Source organism: Stomoxys calcitrans, chromosome 5 (assembly GCF_963082655.1).
Source record: "Stomoxys calcitrans chromosome 5, idStoCalc2.1, whole genome shotgun sequence".
Lineage (NCBI taxonomy): Eukaryota > Metazoa > Arthropoda > Insecta > Diptera > Muscidae > Stomoxys > Stomoxys calcitrans.
This window is the reverse complement of record NC_081556.1, coordinates 65,447,124-65,470,216: the sequence shown is the minus strand read 5'-3', so window position 1 is coordinate 65,470,216 and position 23,093 is coordinate 65,447,124. Positions and strand designations below refer to the sequence as shown.

General features: G+C 39.0%; 1 protein-coding gene across 8 annotated transcripts in view; it reads right to left on the bottom strand.

The window, feature by feature from the left end:
- The window catches only part of LOC106092016 (zinc finger protein 609), a 342,622-nt gene that overhangs the window by 132,961 nt on the left and 186,568 nt on the right, over positions 1-23,093 (bottom strand). For 6 of the 8 annotated variants that reach the window (XM_059368812.1, XM_059368806.1, XM_059368804.1 and 3 more), the window contains 2 exons: positions 20,138-21,035; positions 6,906-7,800 (listed from right to left, as the gene is read on the bottom strand). In XM_059368812.1, the coding sequence (XP_059224795.1) occupies positions 6,906-7,800; positions 20,138-21,035 (1,793 nt within the window). The remainder of the gene's footprint in view (positions 1-6,905; positions 7,801-20,137; positions 21,036-23,093) is intronic. The other 2 variants (XM_059368809.1, XM_059368810.1) reach the window with 2 other exon arrangements.

The window sequence follows — 23,093 nt, the reverse complement described above, 5'->3', positions numbered from 1 at the left end:
AGGTTCAGCGCTACAATAGAGAACCTCTAGATCAAGCGGCATATTAAGCAGATCTGAACAACATTTATGCAGACACGATAGCAGATGAGGTAATTGGCTACCATTGTACCTGAAGAAATCGACCTCCCCCGGCAAACCAGAGTAGTTCTTGCTCAATTACTTTCCGGCAGATGCAGCCGCCTTAATTCCTACAGAGCTAGAATTGATGCCGACGTGCAAGATGTATATCCCGATTGTAACTAGGGACCGCACGATACACGTCACTTGTTTAACTGCTCGGCCAGGCCCACTCGATTTAGACCCAGATCCCTGTGGACGCACCCCATCTTAGTCGCAGAGTTCCTTGGTCTTGACACTCAACAAAATCAAGCTGAGAAAAGATAGAACACAATAAACTGCTACAACAACAACAACAACCATAATACGGGCCTGTAAGTGGAGATCCGGGCGATTGCGGAATTCGTGAAGTGGTGTGGTGCTAACGCGAGGACGTCGAGTGTGAACATCTTTACCGACAGTAAAATTGCAATAAGGACAATAACAACCAGGATGGTAAGGTGACGAACAGCCTTGCAGTGTAAGGAGATTTACGCTTTCTCTGAGGATGGCAAAATCCGCATCGTTTGGGTGCCGGGCCTTAACGTAGTAAGGGGAAATGAAAGGGCATACGATTTGGCGGTGAAAGCAAGAGGACTGCCGTCAATAAACTTGGTTAACCTAAAGGCTTTCGGGTCAATGCAGTCCAAGTTAAGGGAATGGGCAACGAATGCGCATGCAACATTGTGGAACGGTCGGTAGGACTTCGAAAATCCTATGGGGAATCCAGATCGTTAGAAGTCGAATCTATTACTGAAAGGAAGTGAGAAGGAGGTCAGTACAGCTATTGGTATCATAACGAGGCACATAGGACTACGAGCTAACTTATGTAAAATCGGTGCGACAAGTGATAGCATGGGTAGGGCATGCGGGGAAGATGATGAGACGTTGAGCATTTCCTTTGCCATTGACGCTTTCGTGTCTAAAGGTGGGGACACAATAACATACATGAACCAAATTGGGGGAGTGATATTGAAAACAGTTAAAGATTTTGTAAGTAGCACGGAATTCCTAACTTTAAATTTTATTTTTAGAGCGCACAACAAGCCGATTACTGGCTTAGGTGTATGTTCATGTTGTTGTTGTTGTTGTAGCAGTTTATTGTGTACCATCTTTCGTCTGCTTGATTCTGTTGAGTGTCAAGACCCAGGAACTCCGCGACTAAGATGGGATGCGTCCACAGGGATCTGGGTCTGAGTCGAGTGGGTCTGGCCGGGCAGTTAAACAGGTGACGTGTATCGTGCGGTCCCTGGTTACAATCGGGACATACATCTTGCACGTCGGCATCAATCCTAGCTCTGTGGGAATTGAGGCGGCTGCATCTGCCGTAACGTAATTGAGCCAGAACCACTCTGGTTTGCCGGGGGAGGTCGATTTCTTCGGGTGCTATGGGTGGCGGTCGTTCTCCAAGGACTACATTCACCCGGTAGCCAATTAACGCGTCTGCTACCGTGTCTGCATGACTTGAGGACCTTGTTTCTACTTTTGACTTTATTGCAGATTGCTGTGGCATGTGGGGAGAAAGTGTAGGAGCTGTCAAATGTGACGCCAAGTATTTTGGGACACTTGATGGTCGGAATCATTTCTCCATCGACCATCACAGTCAGGTGCATGTTCATAGTGGCATGGGGCGGATTAATATCTGTACTCTCTTTTCAACTTAACCTCACCTAAGGTAAATTGTGATGGCTGTCCATCGGCTCGGAGATGGACACATAGTCCGACGACGACGACGCTTGTGACCCACTGCTGTCTATGTTTGCACCCGTAGTGAAGTGAGGCCAGAGCAAAATCAGAAATGAACCCACTCCATGCACCGGTTACACGTTACCGACCGATGATGGAGGCGGTTTTGGCCAACCGAACATAATCGGGGTCCGGGGTCTTTTCAATCCCGGCACGGACCAGAAGTGTGCGGAAAATGCACTCCGGGATGTGTCTCTCCCATGACGAAAAAAGACGAGCACGTACACTGAGGCGGCAGCCCTTGCCGATGAAGGATTCCATCGGGTCAATCCGGTGCATACAACCGACTGCCATGGGATTGTAGAATAGTACGTCACTTCCTGTAAGGCGGTAGTATCTGCCTTGTACTTCGCTAATACATCCGCCAGCGCGGATACTGCACCTTCTATACAGAGGGTGCGAGCATTCCAGGTGCAGATCCGCAAATCATGGTCTTTCTTTCGTTTGCGTGGGTCAGCAACGTCGGGGGATCCGATTTTACTATTCCTTTGTTTATCATAGCAGTAGTTCTCAGAGTTTTACGAGGGCAGGTTACTGGCCCAGCGCCCCAACCGCATGGGTTTTGTGGGATTGAACATGTATCCCTCGTTGTGGCGAGCCGCTTGCTCCAAGATCCGCGGCTCGCCTCCAGCCGCCCCTAACCTAGGAACAGACGCTGATGTTGGCCATTGGTTATTTGAAGGCGCCAATAACTCTCCTTGTCATCTCGAGTAACATTGGCACTCAGTATTTAATTAAGAGCCAGTGCCACCTGACCCCACGGCCGCAACTTGTAGCTAAGCTTCCCGTGATAACGATGGACACCACACAAGTCGGAGCTCAAAGTTCCAGCCTGTGTGGTGCTCGTAGTTATCCCGTGTCGGCCGGGATCTCGGATCTTCACTTAGTAGTTTGTTTGACTTCCAACAGCTATGCCATGTATGGGTCACAGCTCACATGTAAACCGATCTTCCGATTTTACTTTTTGAGCTTCTAGAGGGAGGAATTCTTATCCGATTTCAATGAAATTTCGCACAACGACTTCTTGTGACATACTTTTTATGGTCTGATTAGCTCCCATATAAACAGATCTCCGGTTTTTATTTCTTGGGCCACTATAGGGCACAATTCTTGGACAACTAAAATGGGTGCTAAATGTACTACAAAATAGGCAATTTTTTTTATCAAAAAATTGGAAAACCCCTTCGGGTTCACAAAACGCAAAGACCATACTTTCATTTTGGTATGTTGTTATACCATCCACCAAAGGATTGAGGTACACTAATTTCGTCATACCGTTTGTAACTCATCCAAATATTGATCTGAGACTTAACAAAGTATATATATTATTGATTGCCTTGATGTTCTAAGTTGAATTTAGACATATCCGTCCGTCTGTCTACCGAAGGAGTAAAGCGAGGCGCTGGAAATTTTGCACAAATACTATTTATTAGTGCAGGTCGGTTGGGATTGTAAATGGGCCAAATTTGTCTATGTTTTGGTATAGGTGCCATGTAAACCGATCTCGTATCTTGACTTGTTGAGCCTCTAGGGCAATTCTTATCCGATTTGTCTGAAAACTACGAGCTCACTTATGTAAAATCGGTGAGGCAAGTGATAGCATGTGTAGGGCATGCGGGGAAGATGATGAGACTTTGAAGCATTTCCTATACCATTGCCCGGCTTTCGCGTCTAACAGATAGAGGTAGGGACGCAATACCAGACATGAACACACTAAGGATTTTGTAAGTATCTCGGAATTCTTATCTTAGATTTTCTTTTTCAAGGTTACTTTTTTTAGTATTTAGAGCGCACAACAAGTCGATAACTGGCTTAGGTGTATGTCCATAGTGGCATGGGGTGGATTAATATCCGCACCCTCTTTTCAACCTAACCTAACCTTGCAACAACTATACCAAGTATGGTCTTAATCGGTTTATAACCTGATATAGATCCCATATAAACTGATCTCCCGACTCTTGCCCGATTTGGCTGATATTTTGCTAGATGACTTCTAATATGGTCTCCAACATCCAAACCAAGTATGGTCAGCATCGGTTCATAATCTGATATAGCTTTAATAGCAAGGGAAATTTCATCCTTTATCCTTAAGGGGATACCCGGCAAAGAACTTGAAAAATGCGATCCATGGTGGAGGCCCCACACAGGAGGGTATATAAGATTCGGCCCGGCCGAACTTAACATGCTTTTACTTGGTTTACTTTGTATGTCTTCTAAACTCATGCAAAATATTCTTGGAACCAAAAAATATTTGTAATCTCAATAACCAATTTACAAATGTGCTGATTTGGAAACCATCCTTGTCGGAAACGAAATGGGTATTTTGGGATCTTTTTTTTCTTAAAGGACTCTTTAATCTGCAAAAGACAAGAATAAAGAAAATTCAAAAGAGTCAAAAAAAAAAGTTATTATACTATCTCTTTTTATTTTTTTTTTAGTTTTTAATTTGAATTTTTTTTTCAGAAAATTTTTGTTTTTATACATTCATTCCAAAAATAGGGAAAAAAAATTGCAAATTATCTGAAAACGAAAATTGAAATTGACTTAGAATAATTAAATCCCTCTTGCGCTTTAAGTGTGGCATGATAAAACAAATAACAAGTAAAAGCGTGTTAAGTTCGGCCGGGCCAAATCTTGGGAACTCACCACCATGGATTCTGTTAAAATTTGGGAGGACCATACTTGGCGCTGTTGTTGAGAGTCATAACAGAACACTATATGCAAAATGTCATCCAAATCAGATAAAAATCGCGGCTTGTAAGGGCTTAAGAATTCAAATCGGCAGATCGGCTTATATGGGAGCTATATCTTGTTCTCGACCGATTTAAACCGTACTTGGCACAGTTGTTGGGAGTCATAACAAAACACCATTTACAAAATTTCAGCCAAATCGTATGAAAATTGAGGCTTCCAGGGGCTCAAGAATTCAAATCGGGAGATCGGTTTATATGGAGCTATATCCAAATCTGAACCTTTATAGCCCATTTGCAATCCCCAACAATCTACATCAATATAAAGTATTTGTGAAAAATTTCAAGCGGCTAGCTCTACGCGTTGGACCGCTATCGTGATTTCGACAGACAGACGGACGGACATGGCTAGTTTCAATCAGAATTTCGAGACGATCAAGAATATATATACTTTATGGGGTCCTAGATCAATATTTCGAGGTGTTATAAACGGAATGAATAGATTAGTATACCCCCGTCCTATAGTGTTGGGTACATCGAACTTCTGAGAACAGTATAGACATTGTCTTCTCAACGTAAGAATCAGTATGACCATAAAAATGCTTCTTAGTATCAAGCAAAACTCCTAAATCCTTAAAAGAAGCCAAGGTCTTATGAACATTATCTCCTATACAATACGAAGTCGGAAACGCTGCATGAAGGTCTGCGTGTATAGGACATACTCTTATATTTTATCCTATTAAGATTCACACAATTAATATTACACCATTCTAACAGCTTGTCAAAATCGTTCTGTATTCCCAAAGAATCAGAAGGTGAACAAATGTACGAAAAAAGCTTTATATCCTCTGCATACATCAATATCTTTGAAGATCGAATAATAGACAGAAGATCATTCATATACTTTCTGGAGTTACGAAGAGGATAGTCTGTGATACATTGAATTCAGAAGAATTACAAAATAACAGATCAAGTTTTTACCAGTTATACTAGTTTGAAAATTATATCAAAGAAACTCCCAAACATACCCACAGAAGTTTCAAATAGTCTACCAGACTTAGTACATAATTCCAAGAAATACCAGACATATTGAAATCACCAAGGACCAAGATAATATCATTTATTGACGCCAAATCGCATATAGATGTAATAAGTTGTAGATGACACTGATAAATATCGTACCCAGAGTTAAGGAAACTTACAAAACGAACACATAAAAATTCAATGCCAGTGAGAACGGCTGGCATACATAAAGAAGACTAAAGGGCAATACAAACTGTATACACAACCACCTCTGCGCAATACACGGTCATTCCGATAAAGTAAAAAATCATTACAAAAAATCTCAGTATCAAAGATGCCAGGTTTAAGCCAAGTCTCAGTAAAACCAATCACATATTCGCAATCGAAACTATTCGCATATACTTCCTGTAACTTAGTAATTAGACCACGAACATTTTGATAAAGAACAGATATCAAGCTATTTAGTTTTTTGACGAAGTAGGAGAAAAACTCCCGTACAAACACGCCTAAAGGCCAAAAACGACTCACTATAGAATCAAACAATCTATACGGGACGATTATCTCGAAATATCACGAGGCTGTCTACAATTAACTGCCTAGACAACTTTTTTTATTTTTGTCGTTCATTCGTAGTTTACTCGAAAGAATGAAGAAACGAATGAATGAAGCGAATGCACATTTAAGCTGTTTGCTTTATAATTGCGGACCAGCAACTTCAACTTTTGTAATGCATGCGAATGAAAATGATAACATTTATTTGTGTGCCATTTTGGTGGGTTTTATGGTTCGGATTTGTGAATTGTTGTGTTAGTGGTTAAAGGATTAATAAGTAAACAAATAAGGTAGGGCAAAAGTTGGGAAGTGTTGACCGTGTAATACCTTAAACCTTCGTTATAAGTGTGAATTGAGTCATTATATGTACGCAATATTTAAATCTGAACCGATTTTTATATACTTCGATAGATGCGTAAAGGGGCGGACCCTCTGGCATACCCAAATTTTCCCAAAAGCCAACCGAACGGACATGTTTACAGATTGGGACAGTACTTTACGAGTAAAGTACGAACTTTGTATATAAATTTCACCCTAAGGGTTGGGGGGGTTTCTCCAATATATATATATATATATATATATATATATATATATATATACGTATATATATATATATATATATGTATATATATATATATATATATATATATATATGTATATATATATATATATATATATATATATATATATATATATATACGTATATATATATATATATATATATATATATATATATGTATATATCTATATATATAGATTTTAATAATACAATAGTTAAGATAAAAATTTGGTACTTACTTAAATGCATAAAAATGGGATTTAGAAGCTATGGAAGAATTTAATGCACCGGCACCTAATGACAAGTTATTTGCAGTTTGAGGTGAATTAATATTTGTCTGAGGTTGGTTTCCATCTTTATTTGAATCTTGAGGCGATGGGCTCGTTGTAGATTTTGTCATGAGATCTAGTGGCGGATCCTTTCGACCTCCTTCAGCATTGTTTGTTGTCTGCTGTGAAGTGCAAGTAGCTGGCAAAGATGGCTGAACAATATTGTTACTCGAATTATTTTTATTTGATTGTTGTTCTGCGGATTGCTGAGCAAGAAATTGTTGTTGCTGATAAAATTGATACATTCCATAACCACCAAGTGGAGATGCTATTGTAGTTTGGGAAGTGGAACAACCGGCTACCACATCGGGAGATTTTTTAGCAATGTCGGCATTCTTCGCTTGGTGAACCTTTTCAAGTTGTTGATCGTTAACGGGTGTTGAATCATCAGATATGTCACTGTATGCTGGGCTTTGAACTTCATCGCGTGATGTAATATTGGAAGTATTATATTCGTCTATATTATGATCGGAAAGACAAGGAGACTTTCTAGCCTTTTTTTGCCTCCCAGTGGTAGGAGTTGAAGGTGCAGACTTACCAGATATTTGATTTGTTTCTTGGTGAGGTCCTGTATCTATTTTTAATGTGTCATTGTTTATTGTTTGCTGTTTTGGTGATTGGGTAATTTCTTTGTTCATTTGGCCCCCCATAGATTGGGAACTTGTTCCTTCAGAATCCGACGCAATAGAGTGACAGGCGATTTCTTGATTATTTTTGTTTGACGTGTCCTCAAGTTGCAGATTTAACAAGGAAATATCGTTTTCTTTTGAATCGGCTTGACCAAAACGGAGTACACCACATTTCACTGAAAAATATGTATTGTAGTATAGAATGTTTGTATTTAAAATTAAGAATAAATGTATGTATTTTTAATTAAGCTAGAATTGACAGCTAAATGATATTTGTTTTATTCACAGCATATTATATTACTTACAAGCCACCAAAAGCATTTGCTTCAGAGTTTATTTTAAAAGATAGTTAATCGTGCTATTCATCACAAATATTGCGTTATATTTAGCTGGAAAATTTAAGTCGGCACTTGTTGGTGAACTGAAACACCTCTTAACAATATTGAAAAAAGAGCTCAAAGAATGTGGTGAATTGCCGAACATCGTGTTCTCTCACGAGCAATTCGTAAACTCCCAAAATGTTCGTACCGTATGAGCATTTGAACTCGCGATGTAAGTTCTCATTACAAGTGATGGTGTGGGCAGCTGTGACCGTGTTGCCGCTCTCCGCGTTAATATACATACAGTTATGTGCGGAAAAAAAACGAACAGCGTATAGACAGACAAATAAAGATTTCTAAAGCACGTAAAATGAGAGCGAAATCGACGATTAATACCAATTTTTTATGCATATCCACTGCGAAAATAATTTCGCACCAATTTTAGGTGCGAAATTTGTTAAAAAAATTTATAAAATTCATTAAAAGCTGTTACTCTAAGTTAATAAAAACAGTTATTTGTTCGAAGAAATGTTAAAAAAAGTGTTGAGGCCAAACATTTTATTTTAATTGACGTTTTTCTACTCGTAACCTAGGCAGTTATAGGAAATAACTATCGGCTGAATTGCTTAGAGTTTCGAAAATTCTAATGGAAAATGCTGTGAAATAGATACCCAATTAAAACAAAAAGAAAATTGCGAGGCGAAACATAGAACAACCAGAACAAAATCTGTTTGGATCGTCTAAATATTGAAGATGTTACTTCAACTCTTCAAAAACATTAATTCTGGAGAGTTTATGAATGAAAAGATGCTTACGTTATCAAAATAGATTATTCAACATAGGTTGATATTTTCAGCTGGCCAACAGAAAAATGACGCAATATTCTTGCACCTGATAATTTAAAATTATTTGTAATTGCCCAAATTGGCGATAATTTCATGAAGTAAGATAGACTAAGAACATAGCAAGCCCCAAGTACACCGTATAAACCGTCCAACTTGTCGGTGGAAATATCATGGCTTGGGGAATGTCTCTATACAATGGAATGCCCCTTTAGTATCGTATATAGAACATCGTAATATCTGCAAATTACGTTGAAATTTTACAGAATTGTATTCCAATATTATCTGAAGATTTGAAGCAAGTCAAATAAATTTTCAAAGAGCATAAGAGCCTTAAGCACTCTTCTTATTACAGATAACCTTGGTAAAGAAGCAAAAAAATGTCTGTCTCGGAGTGGACTTCAATGTATCCGAATATAAAATCGATTGAAAATCTGTGGTATATCGTTGGAACTCAAATAAGGGGATTAAGTCCGTCCAACTCAGATGAATTTTGGTTACTCAATTAGGCTTCGTTCGGTTTCGGTTCTCCGGAACTGAACCGACCCATAGGATGGCCCAAGTCTTTTTTAAGTCCAATAGATCTTAAGTGATTAAAAAACTTCAAAAACACAACATGTAGCTCGAAGCTTGCCTTCCTTTTTCTAATGTTGCAGTTTTTTGTGTTACCCCGATATAATTGGATCCAAAAAATAGCTATATATAATTGGATCTAATTGTATCAAATTCGATCCAATTGGATACAATTAGATGCACTTGTATCTCGAATTTGTCCGAGAAATAAACAGATCCAATTATTTATAATAATATCTAATTGGATCTTAAATTTAAAAAAAAGGCTGCTGCTATTTTTATTTGTGTTTTTTTTTATTTTATTTTACATTTAAATGTTTGAGATTATTCTTACTCTTTGTGTTAGGGTTGCACTCACACCTAACATATCGTATATGTGTAGAGTATCGAGCCTATAAAAGGAGTATTTTTTTCGATTTCGGTGAAATTTGGAACAGTGAGTTTTACATTTAAATATTTGAGATTATTCTTGCTCTTTGTGTTTGGGTTGCACTCACACCTAACATATCGTAAAAGTGTAGAGTATTGAGCCCATAAAAAGGAGCATTGTTTATTCGATTTCGGTGAAATGGGGATCAGTGAATTTCGGTAGCCCCCTCACCTTTTTGTTAAATATGGTCCAGATCGGACCATATTTGAAAATAGCTGCCTTATAGACCGATCACCCGAAATAGAGTAGTCAACCTATAAAAGGAGTATTTTTCGTGCGATTTTGATGAAATTTGAAACAGCGAACGCAACGCCAGGCCCTGGGACCCTTATGGGCAATATCTGCTGTTCCTTTTGAATACCATAATTCATTTTTAGCAAAAAGCGTCCATGGGAAAATACTTTGGACGGGAAATAATGAGCAACCTTAAATTGGCGGAATGTAATTAAAAATATTTTTAATATCGTGCAGTTTGTAACCATATAAGATTTAGAAAATAAAAAAAGTAATTGCGGATTTTTAAAAGAAAGTAAATACATTTTTAATAAAACTTAGAATGAACTTTAATCAAATATACTTTGTTTACACTCTTTTTCTAAAGCAAGCTAAAATTAACAGCTGATAACTGACAGAAGAAAGAATACAATTACAGAGTCACAAGCTGTGAAAAAATTTGTCAACGCTTACTATATGAAAAATCCGCAATTATTTTTTGGGCAACCCAATATATCCCATTTATCATATATATTATCGTAATATATATTATCATATTTTACATATTCATATAATATATTATCATATTATATATATTTTGGTACATTTCCTTACTAAGGGAGTTTAGAACTCTTGTTAAAATGAAATTTGATTCAAATTGACAATCAAATTGTGTATTATGGAATTTCAAGAAAAAACGAAATGGTTCAATTTGAAATAAACGGCCAAGGGTTCATAAAGGCGATTTTGTGGTACATATTGCGGCCAAACGGCAGAATGGATTTGAAATTGACATCAATCGAAAAACATTTTTCCAGAAGAGCGACAAATATGTATGAAAATTAGTTTTCCTTAAAGAATAACAATAATAATGAAAATGAGGAATTAGTTTTCAATAAAAGAAGAAGAAGCATAAACACAGCAAATTGTTGTTGGCTTTTTTCGAAGGCATTCGTTATTTGTGTGAATGCAATGCCATATTGTAAGAGCTTGAGATAAGTGATAGTACGAGGAGGATGAGTCACACTATCTAGGTTAGGGTGTTGTGGAGGTGTGATGTGCGTGATCCCACTTGGCAATTGCATTAGGTGTGGCATGTGAGGCATATGCATTTTTGTTGTTGCTTGTAGGCTCGCAGCAAGACCACAAATCTTATAACTACAGTATTCAAAGTGTAATGGGTGGGTGGGTAGCACTTATTTTATTTAAACATTGAAACGATTCTGCTCAGTCAAAGTAACTAACTGCGTGGCTATACTATGCATCACTCTTCTGGCGAAAACATTCCTAGTTCCAGGTTTGATATATGGTTGTGAACTTTTTTCGAATTGTGATTCTTCGAGCCTCCGAAAATGTAATGTAGCTTTTAACAGCATAGTCCGTTATGTGTATGGTTTTAAAAAAAATCAGCATGTTTTACAATATGTAGATTCTCTATTTGGATTTATTTTCAACAATCTTCTAAATACCAGATCATTAATATTTGTACATAAGATTATTGTGGAAAAGAAACCCAGATATTTGTTTGAGAGACTGAGGTTTGCCCAATCTGATAGAGAAAGGAAGTTAATACCTTTTAGAAGACGGAGTCTTATGTCTGAACGAAAATTTTATATTAGCAACATACGTCTTTTGAATAATCTACCACACGATATTCAATGCATCAGCAACACGATTACATTTAAAAAACGGCTTATTCAATTTTTCTCATGGTTAAATGATATTTAATTTCTTTAAATTTTGCTTTGCAATTATTTTAAATTATTATTTAATTTTTGTAATTATTTTTTATTTGTGTTTTTTGTTAAATTCCCTATTACATACGGCTGTTTTTTTTACACTTTTTATTTGTAAACACTGTTTTGTTCCACTTTTTATTTATTGTAACCTAGTTTATTTATTAAGAACCGACTTTAGTCGGATATATTATATAACAATAAATCTACACTCTAATTATAAGATTATTATCTTATTGTGTAGACAATAAATCCATAAATAAATAAAAATAAAATATATTTAATGAAGGACATATTTAGTGGACGGTTTAAAAGTAAGGGAGAGAATGCGGTTTTTTGCATTATGTAATAGGCTCATATCTTTATTATAAAAGCAATCAATTTCATTTTTTGTATATCCATATACAATAGATTCAAGAAAGACAACCAATTTTATTGAAATGTTCGCACTGAAGAAGGAAAGTCGCCTTTCCCCTAACAAGCCCAAAGAGTACATGTCCGCTTCGGGATTTTTGGGGGTAATACGATGAAAGGCTCGATCATGACAATATATTGTCTCAAATTAAAGGTATAGAGAATCTAACAGAAATATGGCATCAAGTAGTTGGGGGTCATCCCAACCTCCAAAACCGCCGATCATTACAAAGTGGCACTTATGCGCGGGTACGAACCTAAAATTAAAATATGGATTCAAGCTTCAGAGGGACTTAACCCAAAAACGCTTTAACGGACATGAACCAAATAATGATAATATGGGCTTCAAATACAAGATATTTTAGAGTATCAATTTGATTATAAAGACAAAAAAAGAATGAACGTAGTATTAAAACATGAAACATGATCATGAAAATTAAAATGTTTGTTGTTGTAGAAAAATTACTGCCGTCTCATTTCAAGCTGACTTTCTGTTCTTTTGAAGCAAAAAAACTTGCTGATTTCATTCAGAAGGACATTTTCCCATAACTTTTAAAACTATTTAGTAAAAGTAATATGTTATCGTTGACATTTTTGTGATATCAACTATGAAACATAGTACCATCCATTACACCAACATTTTTAGCTGATTTTTTTTTTTAATAAATTTGTCTAGTGTAATATTTAAGCAAAATTGTAGACAATTATATAATAAAGATGCGCCCATGAGACCTAGACGTTTAGATTACAAATTTAGGAGAATTTTTGTACTGTGTATTGTAAAAGGGCGCAGCAGAGCGGAGGGCGCAGGATGATCTTTCATTTTGCCTTAAGGAAAATTTTAATAATTTTTTATGTACAACAATGTTAAAAATTTTGTCTTTTTTAAAAATTACATTATATTGCGGTGTTTAAAGAAACATTTATTAACATTTTGTCTTTTTAAATATTTATTGAAATTGTCTTTACAATTTTTTTTTAAATATGTTACCAAAATTTATTAAAATCTTCTTTTAGAAAACAAAGGAGGGCCCCAGACACAAACAGCAGGCACAAAAAATTTTTTTGAAATTTTGGCCTTGAAAAATAACAGACAGAAATATAGTCCAGAAAAAAATTATTATAATTTGGTCTTTCAAAAAAATCTTATTGATCCTATCTTAAGAAAAAAATTTTTGTCTGCAAGGAAAAATTTAATTAAAGTTTTATTTTTCAAAAAAAATATTTCAATGGGTCCGGCCGTGGCAGACGCTTTGTCGTTGAAGAAAGGAACGATGAATATTTGTATTTAGAAAACCTTTCATTGAAATTTGCCTAGAACAAATTTCATTAAAATTTGGTTTTTAGTAAGAAAGAAAAATAGTTTTGAGGCGGCCCTGGTCAGAGCTAAATTTTATCTTTAAAAATGATTTTTGTCGAGATTCTTGTTTGAACCGTTAAGTGGAGCGGATATTTTGTTATTTCACTCCGCAAGAATTTTCCTGCAACTCGTAATAGGTCATTATTTTTAGAAGAAAAATGTATGCCACTCAAGGATAGCTGCGATAGTGCTATCTATTAGGCGGTTGATGATCTGCGCCTGTTTCCAGTGGAGCGGCAGATCTAGAGCCCGAGAGTAGGCTTAGAATAGACTGAAAAGACCCAACAGCTGCGGTGGTGGTATCAGGCCGTAGCATGTTGTCTGCTACTGAAACCTCCACTGGTGGAGCGACTGCTCCAGTCTCCACTAGCCGACAGACGACTGGTCAGCAGGGGTTTTAAACGAAGACACCTGGTTCGAGTCTTAAGGACAAGGCCGGACCTATTCTTTCTTCGCATGCCTACAATTTGCCTATGCCATCGGTCTTCCCCGGCAAACCAACACGCTCTTTAAGAGGTTAAAATAATAAAAGACGCATCGATCTCAGGTTTATTGAGAGGCTTGGTGTGAATGATTCTAAGACTCCTATGAGTGAGAGTGAGACTGCCTAAATTGGGTTCAGAAATGGCTGCACAGGCTACCCCAAAGACTACACTTCTAGATTCGAAAAGTGCACCGCAGTCAGCCAAAATGCTGAGGAAAGGCTGCGGAAACTGTACTGCAATCAGCCAAAAGGCTGAGGGCATCCCATGCCTAAAAGAACTAGAGCGAACAACGGTAAGATGGGTCCAAGAACCTTTTCTAATGTCGCTAGGGACAGTTTGGTGATGGCAGTTGTCGACAAGGGAGAAGAACAGGGCTGCATCCCTAGGAATAATTGGAGTGGGATAGTCAATGGACTGTCATCAGTATGGCACACGATTCGGAGATGCCGCCTTTAAACCTTTAGTCACTGGTTGAAGCCGCTTCTCTAGGAAAGAAAAGCCTCATCGTAGGAAGTGATGCTAATGCACATCACCAGATATGGGGAAGTTCGGATGTCAACGATAGGAGTGAACTGCGAATATATTATAAGTTGCAATCTGGCGATTTGTAATGAAGGGGATAAACCGACCTTTGTATTGGAAGATATAAGTGGAAGAATATGCGCCTAGGAAGTGTTGGATGACCATAGCTTCTCTGATCATCGTTATATTAGTTTCAGCCTTGGAGAAAGCACTGCAGAAGTGAAGAAAGGCGGATTGGGATAAATTTCGGCACAAATAGACGTCATGCGCTGGTCCAAGCCAAGGGGCAAACAATGAACGCCATGGTGGACCACAAAGCTGGTTGGTCTAAGGAAGAACTGCAGAAAACTCCTCAAGGAACAAAAGCCACAAGACGACCACATAATAGGGACATCTATAAAGCTGAGCAAAGAAAACATAAGAGCGAGCTGAGAAAGGCTCAAAACAAATCCTAGGTAGAATTCTGCAACTCCGTGAAGGTCATATCTGATGCCTCTAGGCTAAGGAAGATTCTGTCCTCGAGATCTATTACGGTGGTATATATTCAGAAGTCGGAGAATGTATGGACAAAGTCTAGTGAGGATACACTAGAACTACTCGTAGGTATACATTTCCCTGGAAATTCTCCAACGAACAACGTGGCGCCAGAGGAGGATGTCACTGGTATCCATTCGTCGGAGGCTATTTGGGAAATTGTGTCTGAGCCGAAAATCCTATTGGGCGATAAGAAGTTTCGTCTTTGCAATTAAGTGGTGGAATGGCTAAGATATAATGTCATTACGACGATTGGCATAAATATCTTCTCAGACAGCCATTAAATCCCTGGAAAATGTATTTTTGAACACAAAAACTGCCCTCGACACTCGCAGATCTCTCAACGAGATCGATGAACATTTCAAAATTCTCAACATAGCACCCTTCTTATCTTCCGATAAGAAATCTTGAATTCGTAAAGTCGTTTTTTTATCCCAATTTCAATGCACATTTAAGTGTTTGAACCCTAAAATGCGTTTTTACTACCCATTTGCGCTATTACAGAGTTGCATGAACCCCTCAATTTCTGAGTATGGGCCAGACCTGACCACATAGCCCTGTTTTCCGATTGAAGGCATTGAATGCACAAAAGAAATTTGTTTAGAGATCTCTTAACTCTCGTACCAGTAACAGAACTTTCCCCCTTTTTCCAGAAATTTTAAGTAACAGTATTTGGCTCTTCGGCACCCATGACTTTATTTTGCACTCTTAAAAAATACACGGAAACGACAGAAGTGAATAAATTCTATGTATCCGCTGCAATTTTGTCAGTAATTAACGTGATATTTATTTGTTGGAAAAACCTACCAAAAATTTAGGCCAGCCTACCAACCTACCTAGAAAATAAGAACCTACCAATTTGGTAGGAACCTACCATTGTAAAAAAAATATAAAGAATAAAGAAAATGGCAACACTGGTGAAAACGTCGAGGAAGAAGAGACTGTAGAACACCTTATGTGTGTGTGGCGCACTGGCAGCAAGAAATAGTTCCACTATAGGATATCATTTCTTTGAGAAGCTGTCTGATTTAGCAGATGTTACCGTTCGCAAGTTGTTGGGTTTATTAAAGCAATCTGGATTTTCTTCTTCTTCCCTTCTGTTTCTGTGGTATCACAATGGACGAAAACGTCTAAGTGAGTATGATGGCAGACTGCCACTTTAACCTACTCATTTCACAGAAAAAATAATAATTTTTAAGAAAGACAAGTCAAAATTTTATAAAATTGGTACTAAAAATTTAACTCGATTTTGGATTATTCTCCTATACTAAAAAATAATAAATTTTGTAAACCAAGAAAAAACTTTTGCGCCACATCATGACCAATTTTATTACCATTTCGTTCAATTCTCTTAATTTTGGGGGTCACTTTATTTAGTGTATTACATCGTCGAACTTAACCTGCACTTTGTAAAAAACAATGTCTGCACCAATTTTCAGCTCACGTCCTCCGGATATGGCCAGATAGTCTTAGAATTTTAAGGCAATCAGGAATATATAATTTGTACAGAAATAAATTAATATTTCGCTATCTTGGGAAAAGTCTCATGAAATTAATACACTTTTTGTCGGTGGAAGATACAAAGTTAAAAAACAAAGAATTTTGTAAAATTTGGAAAAATATTTTTAGAATTAAAGTCGGCAAAAATTTTGTTTCAGCTTTTTATTTGCTATTTTTATTGATTACTCGATATATTTTATTTTGTTATCGTTTTTGCCCATTCATTTAATGCCATAAGGCACTGGCAACACATTTCTTTAAAGTTTTAAATCGCAAAGTATGAAGAGCTTTCTTGTGGATAGATATCCACCGCCCAGAAGCCTTAAGGTAAATCTACATGATCTAGAGCGTTAGGTTCAGCGCTACAAGAGAGAACCTGTAGATCAAGCAGCATATAAAGCGGGTCTAGACAACATTCATGCATACACGGTAGCAGATGCCAGCCCATTGTACGGATTGACCCGATGGAAGGTGCTGTGCGATCATATCCAGCAGTGGGTCACAAGCGTCGTCATCGTCAGACTATGTGACCCCCTGACCTTTCCCATGCTGCAATATACGAAACAGCAGCATCCCAGCCCCAATATTGCCAGGCCAGTGCCGGGAAGTGTATCTTTTTTGCAACTAAACTGCAACGGTCTCCGTGGCAAGATCGATGAGATTGTGGATTTAATGAGTCGGAAGAGCATATTGGTCGCAGCGATCCAGGATACAAAGCTGGCCAATACCTGCAGCTCGCACAGTTGTCACGGATACAATGTGCTATGCAAGGATCGTTCAAGGAATGGAGGTGGGGGATTGGCCTTCGTAATACACCATTCCGTGCAATATAGACCTATCTCTCCTGCGCCTGTCGCTAGTGACCCCTACATGGAATGCATGGGGATAGCAGTCAGGTCCGGTACTGCCGAGATAGAGCTATACAACGTGTACATACCGCCGGTTGGTGTCCCGATTAATGGCCAGGCTTAAAAGACCGACATAAGTGGGTTCCTATCTGCCCATAATGATCTGTTTCTTGGGGACTTAAATGCGCATCACATCATGGCATTCTCCCCTAGGTAACGACCAGCGTGGCATAGCTTTGGCAGAGCAGATTTAAGGCTTCATATTTTGCATGGATTCGTTGTATGGACCCCACTAATCCCAGAATCAGCGAGCTGAATCTGGAAATAAACAGGGTAGTCAACGAACATAGGCGAAATTTGGCACCGGTTTAGGCAAGCTATGGTCTACTGTTAAGTCACTCTCGAACCCCGGTAGACGGGATGATAGGATCTCAGCCACTTTTTGCAAAGTAACGGTGACTGATCCGAAGAGATGCGCCAGGTTGTTCAACCGTTATTGTGCATCCCGAGAGTGACAGGGCAAGGAGGAGAGCCATTCGCCGTATTCGTGGTCTCCGAAACGATGGACAGCCATCACAATTTACCGTTGGTGAAGCTACGAATATCATCCGTGGCGCCAAATCATCCAAGGCATTGGTCCCCGACGGAATCTCTACATTGATGTTGAAGAAACTGGACTTACCTGGAGTTGAGTACCTTACCACTGTCCTTAACCTGTCTTTGAACACTGTTATAGTTCCCGATGTCTGGAAAATGGGTAGAGTGATACCGCTACCGAGGCCTGGAAAGGACCCGAGTTTGGGGGAGTCGTACAGACCGATCTTCCTTCTCTCATCTGTAGCAAAGACCCTTGAGGCATTTCTCCTCCCGAGCCTAGAATTTCCATTCGCCGAGCATCAACATGGATTTTGGAAGACTGCATAGCAAAACAACTGCTTTGCATGCCATCACCGAAATCAGCCCAGGTCATGTGATAGGACGGTCCTCGTGGCACTAGACCTATCGAAGGTATTCGACACGGTCAGCCATGCCAAACTATTTAAACGCTGGTTCGCGAATTATCTGTGTGGTCGCCAGTCATTTGTGGAATTCAGGGATAAGAAGTCGAAGCACCGTAGAGTGAAACAGGGAGTTTCCCAAGCTGGGTGATATCTGCGGCACTGTTTAACCTCTACCTATCCTCCATTCCACACCCTCCGGACGGCATAGAGATCGTATTATATGCGGACGATTGTACGATCATGGCATCAGGCCCCCCACCCATTGGTGACATCTACGATGGGTTGAACGTCTACCTCAACGAGCTTGCCTCATATTTCGTTACAAGAAATCTGAAGATATCCGCCACCAAATCTTCAGCCACATTGTTCACTACAAATACGCGTGAGGTGAATACTGAGCTGACTGCGATGGTCGATGGAGAAATGATTCCCACCATCAAGTGTCCCAAAATACTTGGCATCACATTTGACAGCTCTTACACATTCTCCCCACATGCCACAGCAATTTGAGATAAAGTCAAAAGTAGAAACAAGGCTCTCAAGCCATTTGCTGGCAGCACTTGGGGTGCAGACGAAGAAACCTTGTTGACCACATACAAAGCAATTGGCCGGTCTGTGGTAAGTTATGCAGCGCCCGTGTGGTCACGCAGAATAATAATATTCAAATCTGTCACAATGCCTACCTCCGAACTGCGACGGGCTGTCTCCTCAGTTCTCACGTGGACCAACTCCATCATGAGACAAAGATCCTACCAGTGCGAAGACATAACTACATGCTGTCTAAGCAATACCTTTTGGGATGCTATCACAGAGACCATCCAAATCATCTTCTTTTGGATAGATATCTACCGCCCAGAAGCCTTAAGGTAGATCTACGTGATCTCGAGTTTGAGGTTCAGCGCTACAAGAGAGAACCTCTAGATCAAGCGGCATATAAAGCAGATCTAGACAACATTCATGCAGACACGATAGCAGATGCGGTGATTGGCTACCGGGTGAATGTAGTCCTTGGAGAATGACCGCCTCCCATTGCGCCTGAGGAAACTGACCTCCCACAGCAAACCAGAGTAGTTCTGGCTCAATTACGTTCCGGCAGATGCAGCCGATGCCGACTTGCACGATGAATGTCCCCATTGTAACCAGGGACCACACGACCGCACCCACTGGACTCAGACCCAGATCCCTGTGGACGCACCCCATCTTAGTAGCAGAGTTCCTAGGTTTTGACACTCAATAGAGTCAAGCAGACGAAAGAAAGAACACAACAAACTGATACCACAACAACAACAGCTTAGTAGTGCTTTGCAACAATTTTCACTTTCTTTTATAGTTAATTTCTGATGATGGAGGTCGTTTTATGGGAGCTTGTAAAAAACGCGTCCACTCGTGGGAAGAAACGAAACAACTGTAAACATCTGAAGGAATTATTTTACCTGAAGATAGGAAGTTGAAAATATAATTAATATTTGTTTTTGTTTCTATTTAAAACAGAACGTAAAATAAAAATTGTTCTTCTAAGTTTTATGCAAAATGTGGTTGCGACCAATGCATGAATCGCAGCCACATTTTGCCTAAAACCTGATAAAAAAAATGTTTTTATTTTGCTTTCTATTTTAAATAGAAACGAACACAAACGCTATATTGGTTTCAGCTGGACAAATAAAACCAACAACATAATTTTGGTGACGAAAGCTTTTGTATTATTTTTATAAACAAAAAATAAGCATGTACTTACGAGCATTATTAAGGTGGTCACTTTCTTCTACAGAAGTCGATGGAGTACAACCACTTCCCTTCTTATCTAAATCTTCCACTGCCTGACACATATTAGAAGTGTCCGACGAAATTTGGGAGGAAGCAAGAACTTTCTCAGTTGCGATTTTACATATTTCACCACATGATGTTGACTTTAAAAGAGTTTTCTCTGGCTCTGTAGTATTAGTTGATATGAGAGTTGGTGATGTTTCAGTATCCTCCAATTTTATTGAATCTGTCACTTTTAAGGCAGATGGTCGGTCGATTATTATTGAACCTACATTTTCAATCACTTCGGATTCAACTGGAATGGTTATTAACACGGGACTGTTTGAAGGTGTAATTATTGGTTCGTCAATATCTGCAATAGAGTCATCATCTACTATTGAAACATTTCCGTGGGCGTGGGACTGATGGTAACGTAGGCCATTGGCATGCTTATATTTTTTACTACAGTCTTGTTCTGGACATTCCAGCAAAACTGGAGATATAGCACATGGCACAGCAGGTTTACATCTTTTCGTACTTATTTGAACGTTAAGGCCTGTCACAGGATTTATTAAGCTTTGTGGCTGGTTAAGATTAGCTCCCCCGCTTGTAGAAATCGCTATTCCGCTTGCATTGATCATGGTACAATTTGAAAAGTCATTATCAACGTTTGTGGGGGAAGAAGGTTCGTCTTTTGATTTGCGCTTTTCTGCACGGGGTGGTAAAAATGATGTAGGTGAAGTGCTAGGTGTGGACCCTCCGTTTCCCGATGAAACAGAAGAGCTGCCATTATTTTTCTCTGTAACATTTGAGGATCTGGAAGTACCACGCCCTCCTTTTGCAGTACCATTGCGTAATTTGGAATGAACATGTGGATGTGAAAAATATATCTGAAAGCATATTGTCAACAAAATAAGCAATAAAATCAAAGATTATTAGCTTTAAAAGTATATAATTTATTATATTGAATAGGATTTTACGTATAATGTGAATACAAATTTACATTGCAATATAAATGCATACAATCTTCAATATTCTTGTAGTGCACAGTTATTACTGAACAGCAAAGCCAAAATAGATATTTTCTTTACTAGAAAATCTGCAAAATAATATTCAAATGAGAAAAACAAATGAGCTTGAAAAGGCAGCCCAAACGTCTACCGTGGCATTGACTTCAAAGACATCTTAAGGTTGAAAAGAGGGTGCGGATATAAATCCGCCCCATGCCACTATGGACATAACCCTATTATCTTTAAGATAATAAAATTTAATCGTCGACAAATTCTCTAAACTTGTCCAGAAAAGTCTCCGAATTTTGTTTCATTCTCTCTCTCCCTCTCAACTGTGAAGCCTTGAGTGAAAGGAATGTGATTTCATTTCTCTTCTCAAAGAAAAATATCTGTATCTCAGAATATGTACTACCTATTACGTGCCGCCACCGCCAACCGTAGCATGCTGTCCGCCTCTCCTATATATGTGGGTGCCTTGGCACCTGTAGTCAAGAGTCAAACGCACAGCAGACGTCAGACTTTCAAATGAGGAAGAGATGGATAAACCAGAGGGAAGCACAGTTCGTCCCCAGCCTTTAAGTAAAGATGGTGTTTCCGATTCAGACAGTGACAGTGTCAATGAAAAAATGCTAAAGCCTTCAGAAGTAGGCTAAATATGGACTCCAAAGACCCAACAGCTGTGGTGGTGGCATCAAGCTGTAGCGTGTTGTCCTTCCCTACTATAGGTGTGGGTGCCTTGGCACCTGTACTCAAGAGTAATGCTTCAAGCGCACAACCAGTCGTTAGACTAACATATGAGGAAGAGGCGGATAAAACAAAGGGATGCACAGTTCGTCTCCAGCCTTTAAGTGAAGGTGGGGTTTCCGACTGGGATTTAGACAGCAACAGTGTCAATGAAACAGTCATCGCAGCCGAATCGAGAGATGAGGGTAGCGGGATGACAGCAGAAGTCTGCGATAGCTTAGCTAAGCTCATAAGGAGACCGGGAAAGCAATACGGTGCACGACGAAGGAGACATAGGAGTGAGTACCGGCAGCGCAATCGGGCGAAAGCGCAATCTGCAGGAAGGGATATAACTGACATTCCAGGCACTTCTACGGAAGCTGAAAAGATAATCAGATCTTCTGAAGAGCATAACACTGCCAAGATAACGAAGAAGAAGAAGAGCTCCACACTTTTAAGTACTCTGGGAAGACCAAGCCCGTAATGGAGACTCCTTACAGTGTACTGCGGAGGGAGACAAAGTTGGAACAGCAACGACGGAAGCGCGCACGGCCCCTGAGTCTTCATTGAGGACTATGGCTTCCTAAGGATGCCACGACCATCACGGAAAGGGAAGATGGTCGCCTCTTATTTCGGAGTGATAAGAAAGCACGACAGATCGATATAGGCTGTTCATCCGGTAGGATTCCACCAGATCGTCGGTCCCAGGAGTGGCATTTGGTAAACGAACGGGTTATCGAACATGTCCCGACCCATCGAACATCCATGTGAATTATGACATGTTAGCGATTCGCTTTGCGCCAGCGAAATGAATTGATACCGCCAAAAGGCTCCTTAGAAGTATCCACACTATCTGGGGCGCAATGCTTCACCTTGTGGCTTACATTTAACATGATGACCTCTGTTACGAGACTCAACAAATACTCAGATCGATTTTAAACCTTATATTACTCCTATTATCTATTATCCGATTCGGTTAATTAATTAATTGTTAATTTTCATTTTATTCACCCGCTGCGCCATGATAATACCCGTTTACCACAAAGGGTATCAAAACACTGATTAACTGTTGCTTTAAATATTTTCTATTTATTTGCTTGACTATGGAAAGTCTAAGGTATTGTGTTTTTTGTTTTATTGACTTCCGGTGTTTATGTTAATTTTTAAGTTTTAGTTTATCCATGGGACTATAGCAGAAATATTATTGTAGAATGT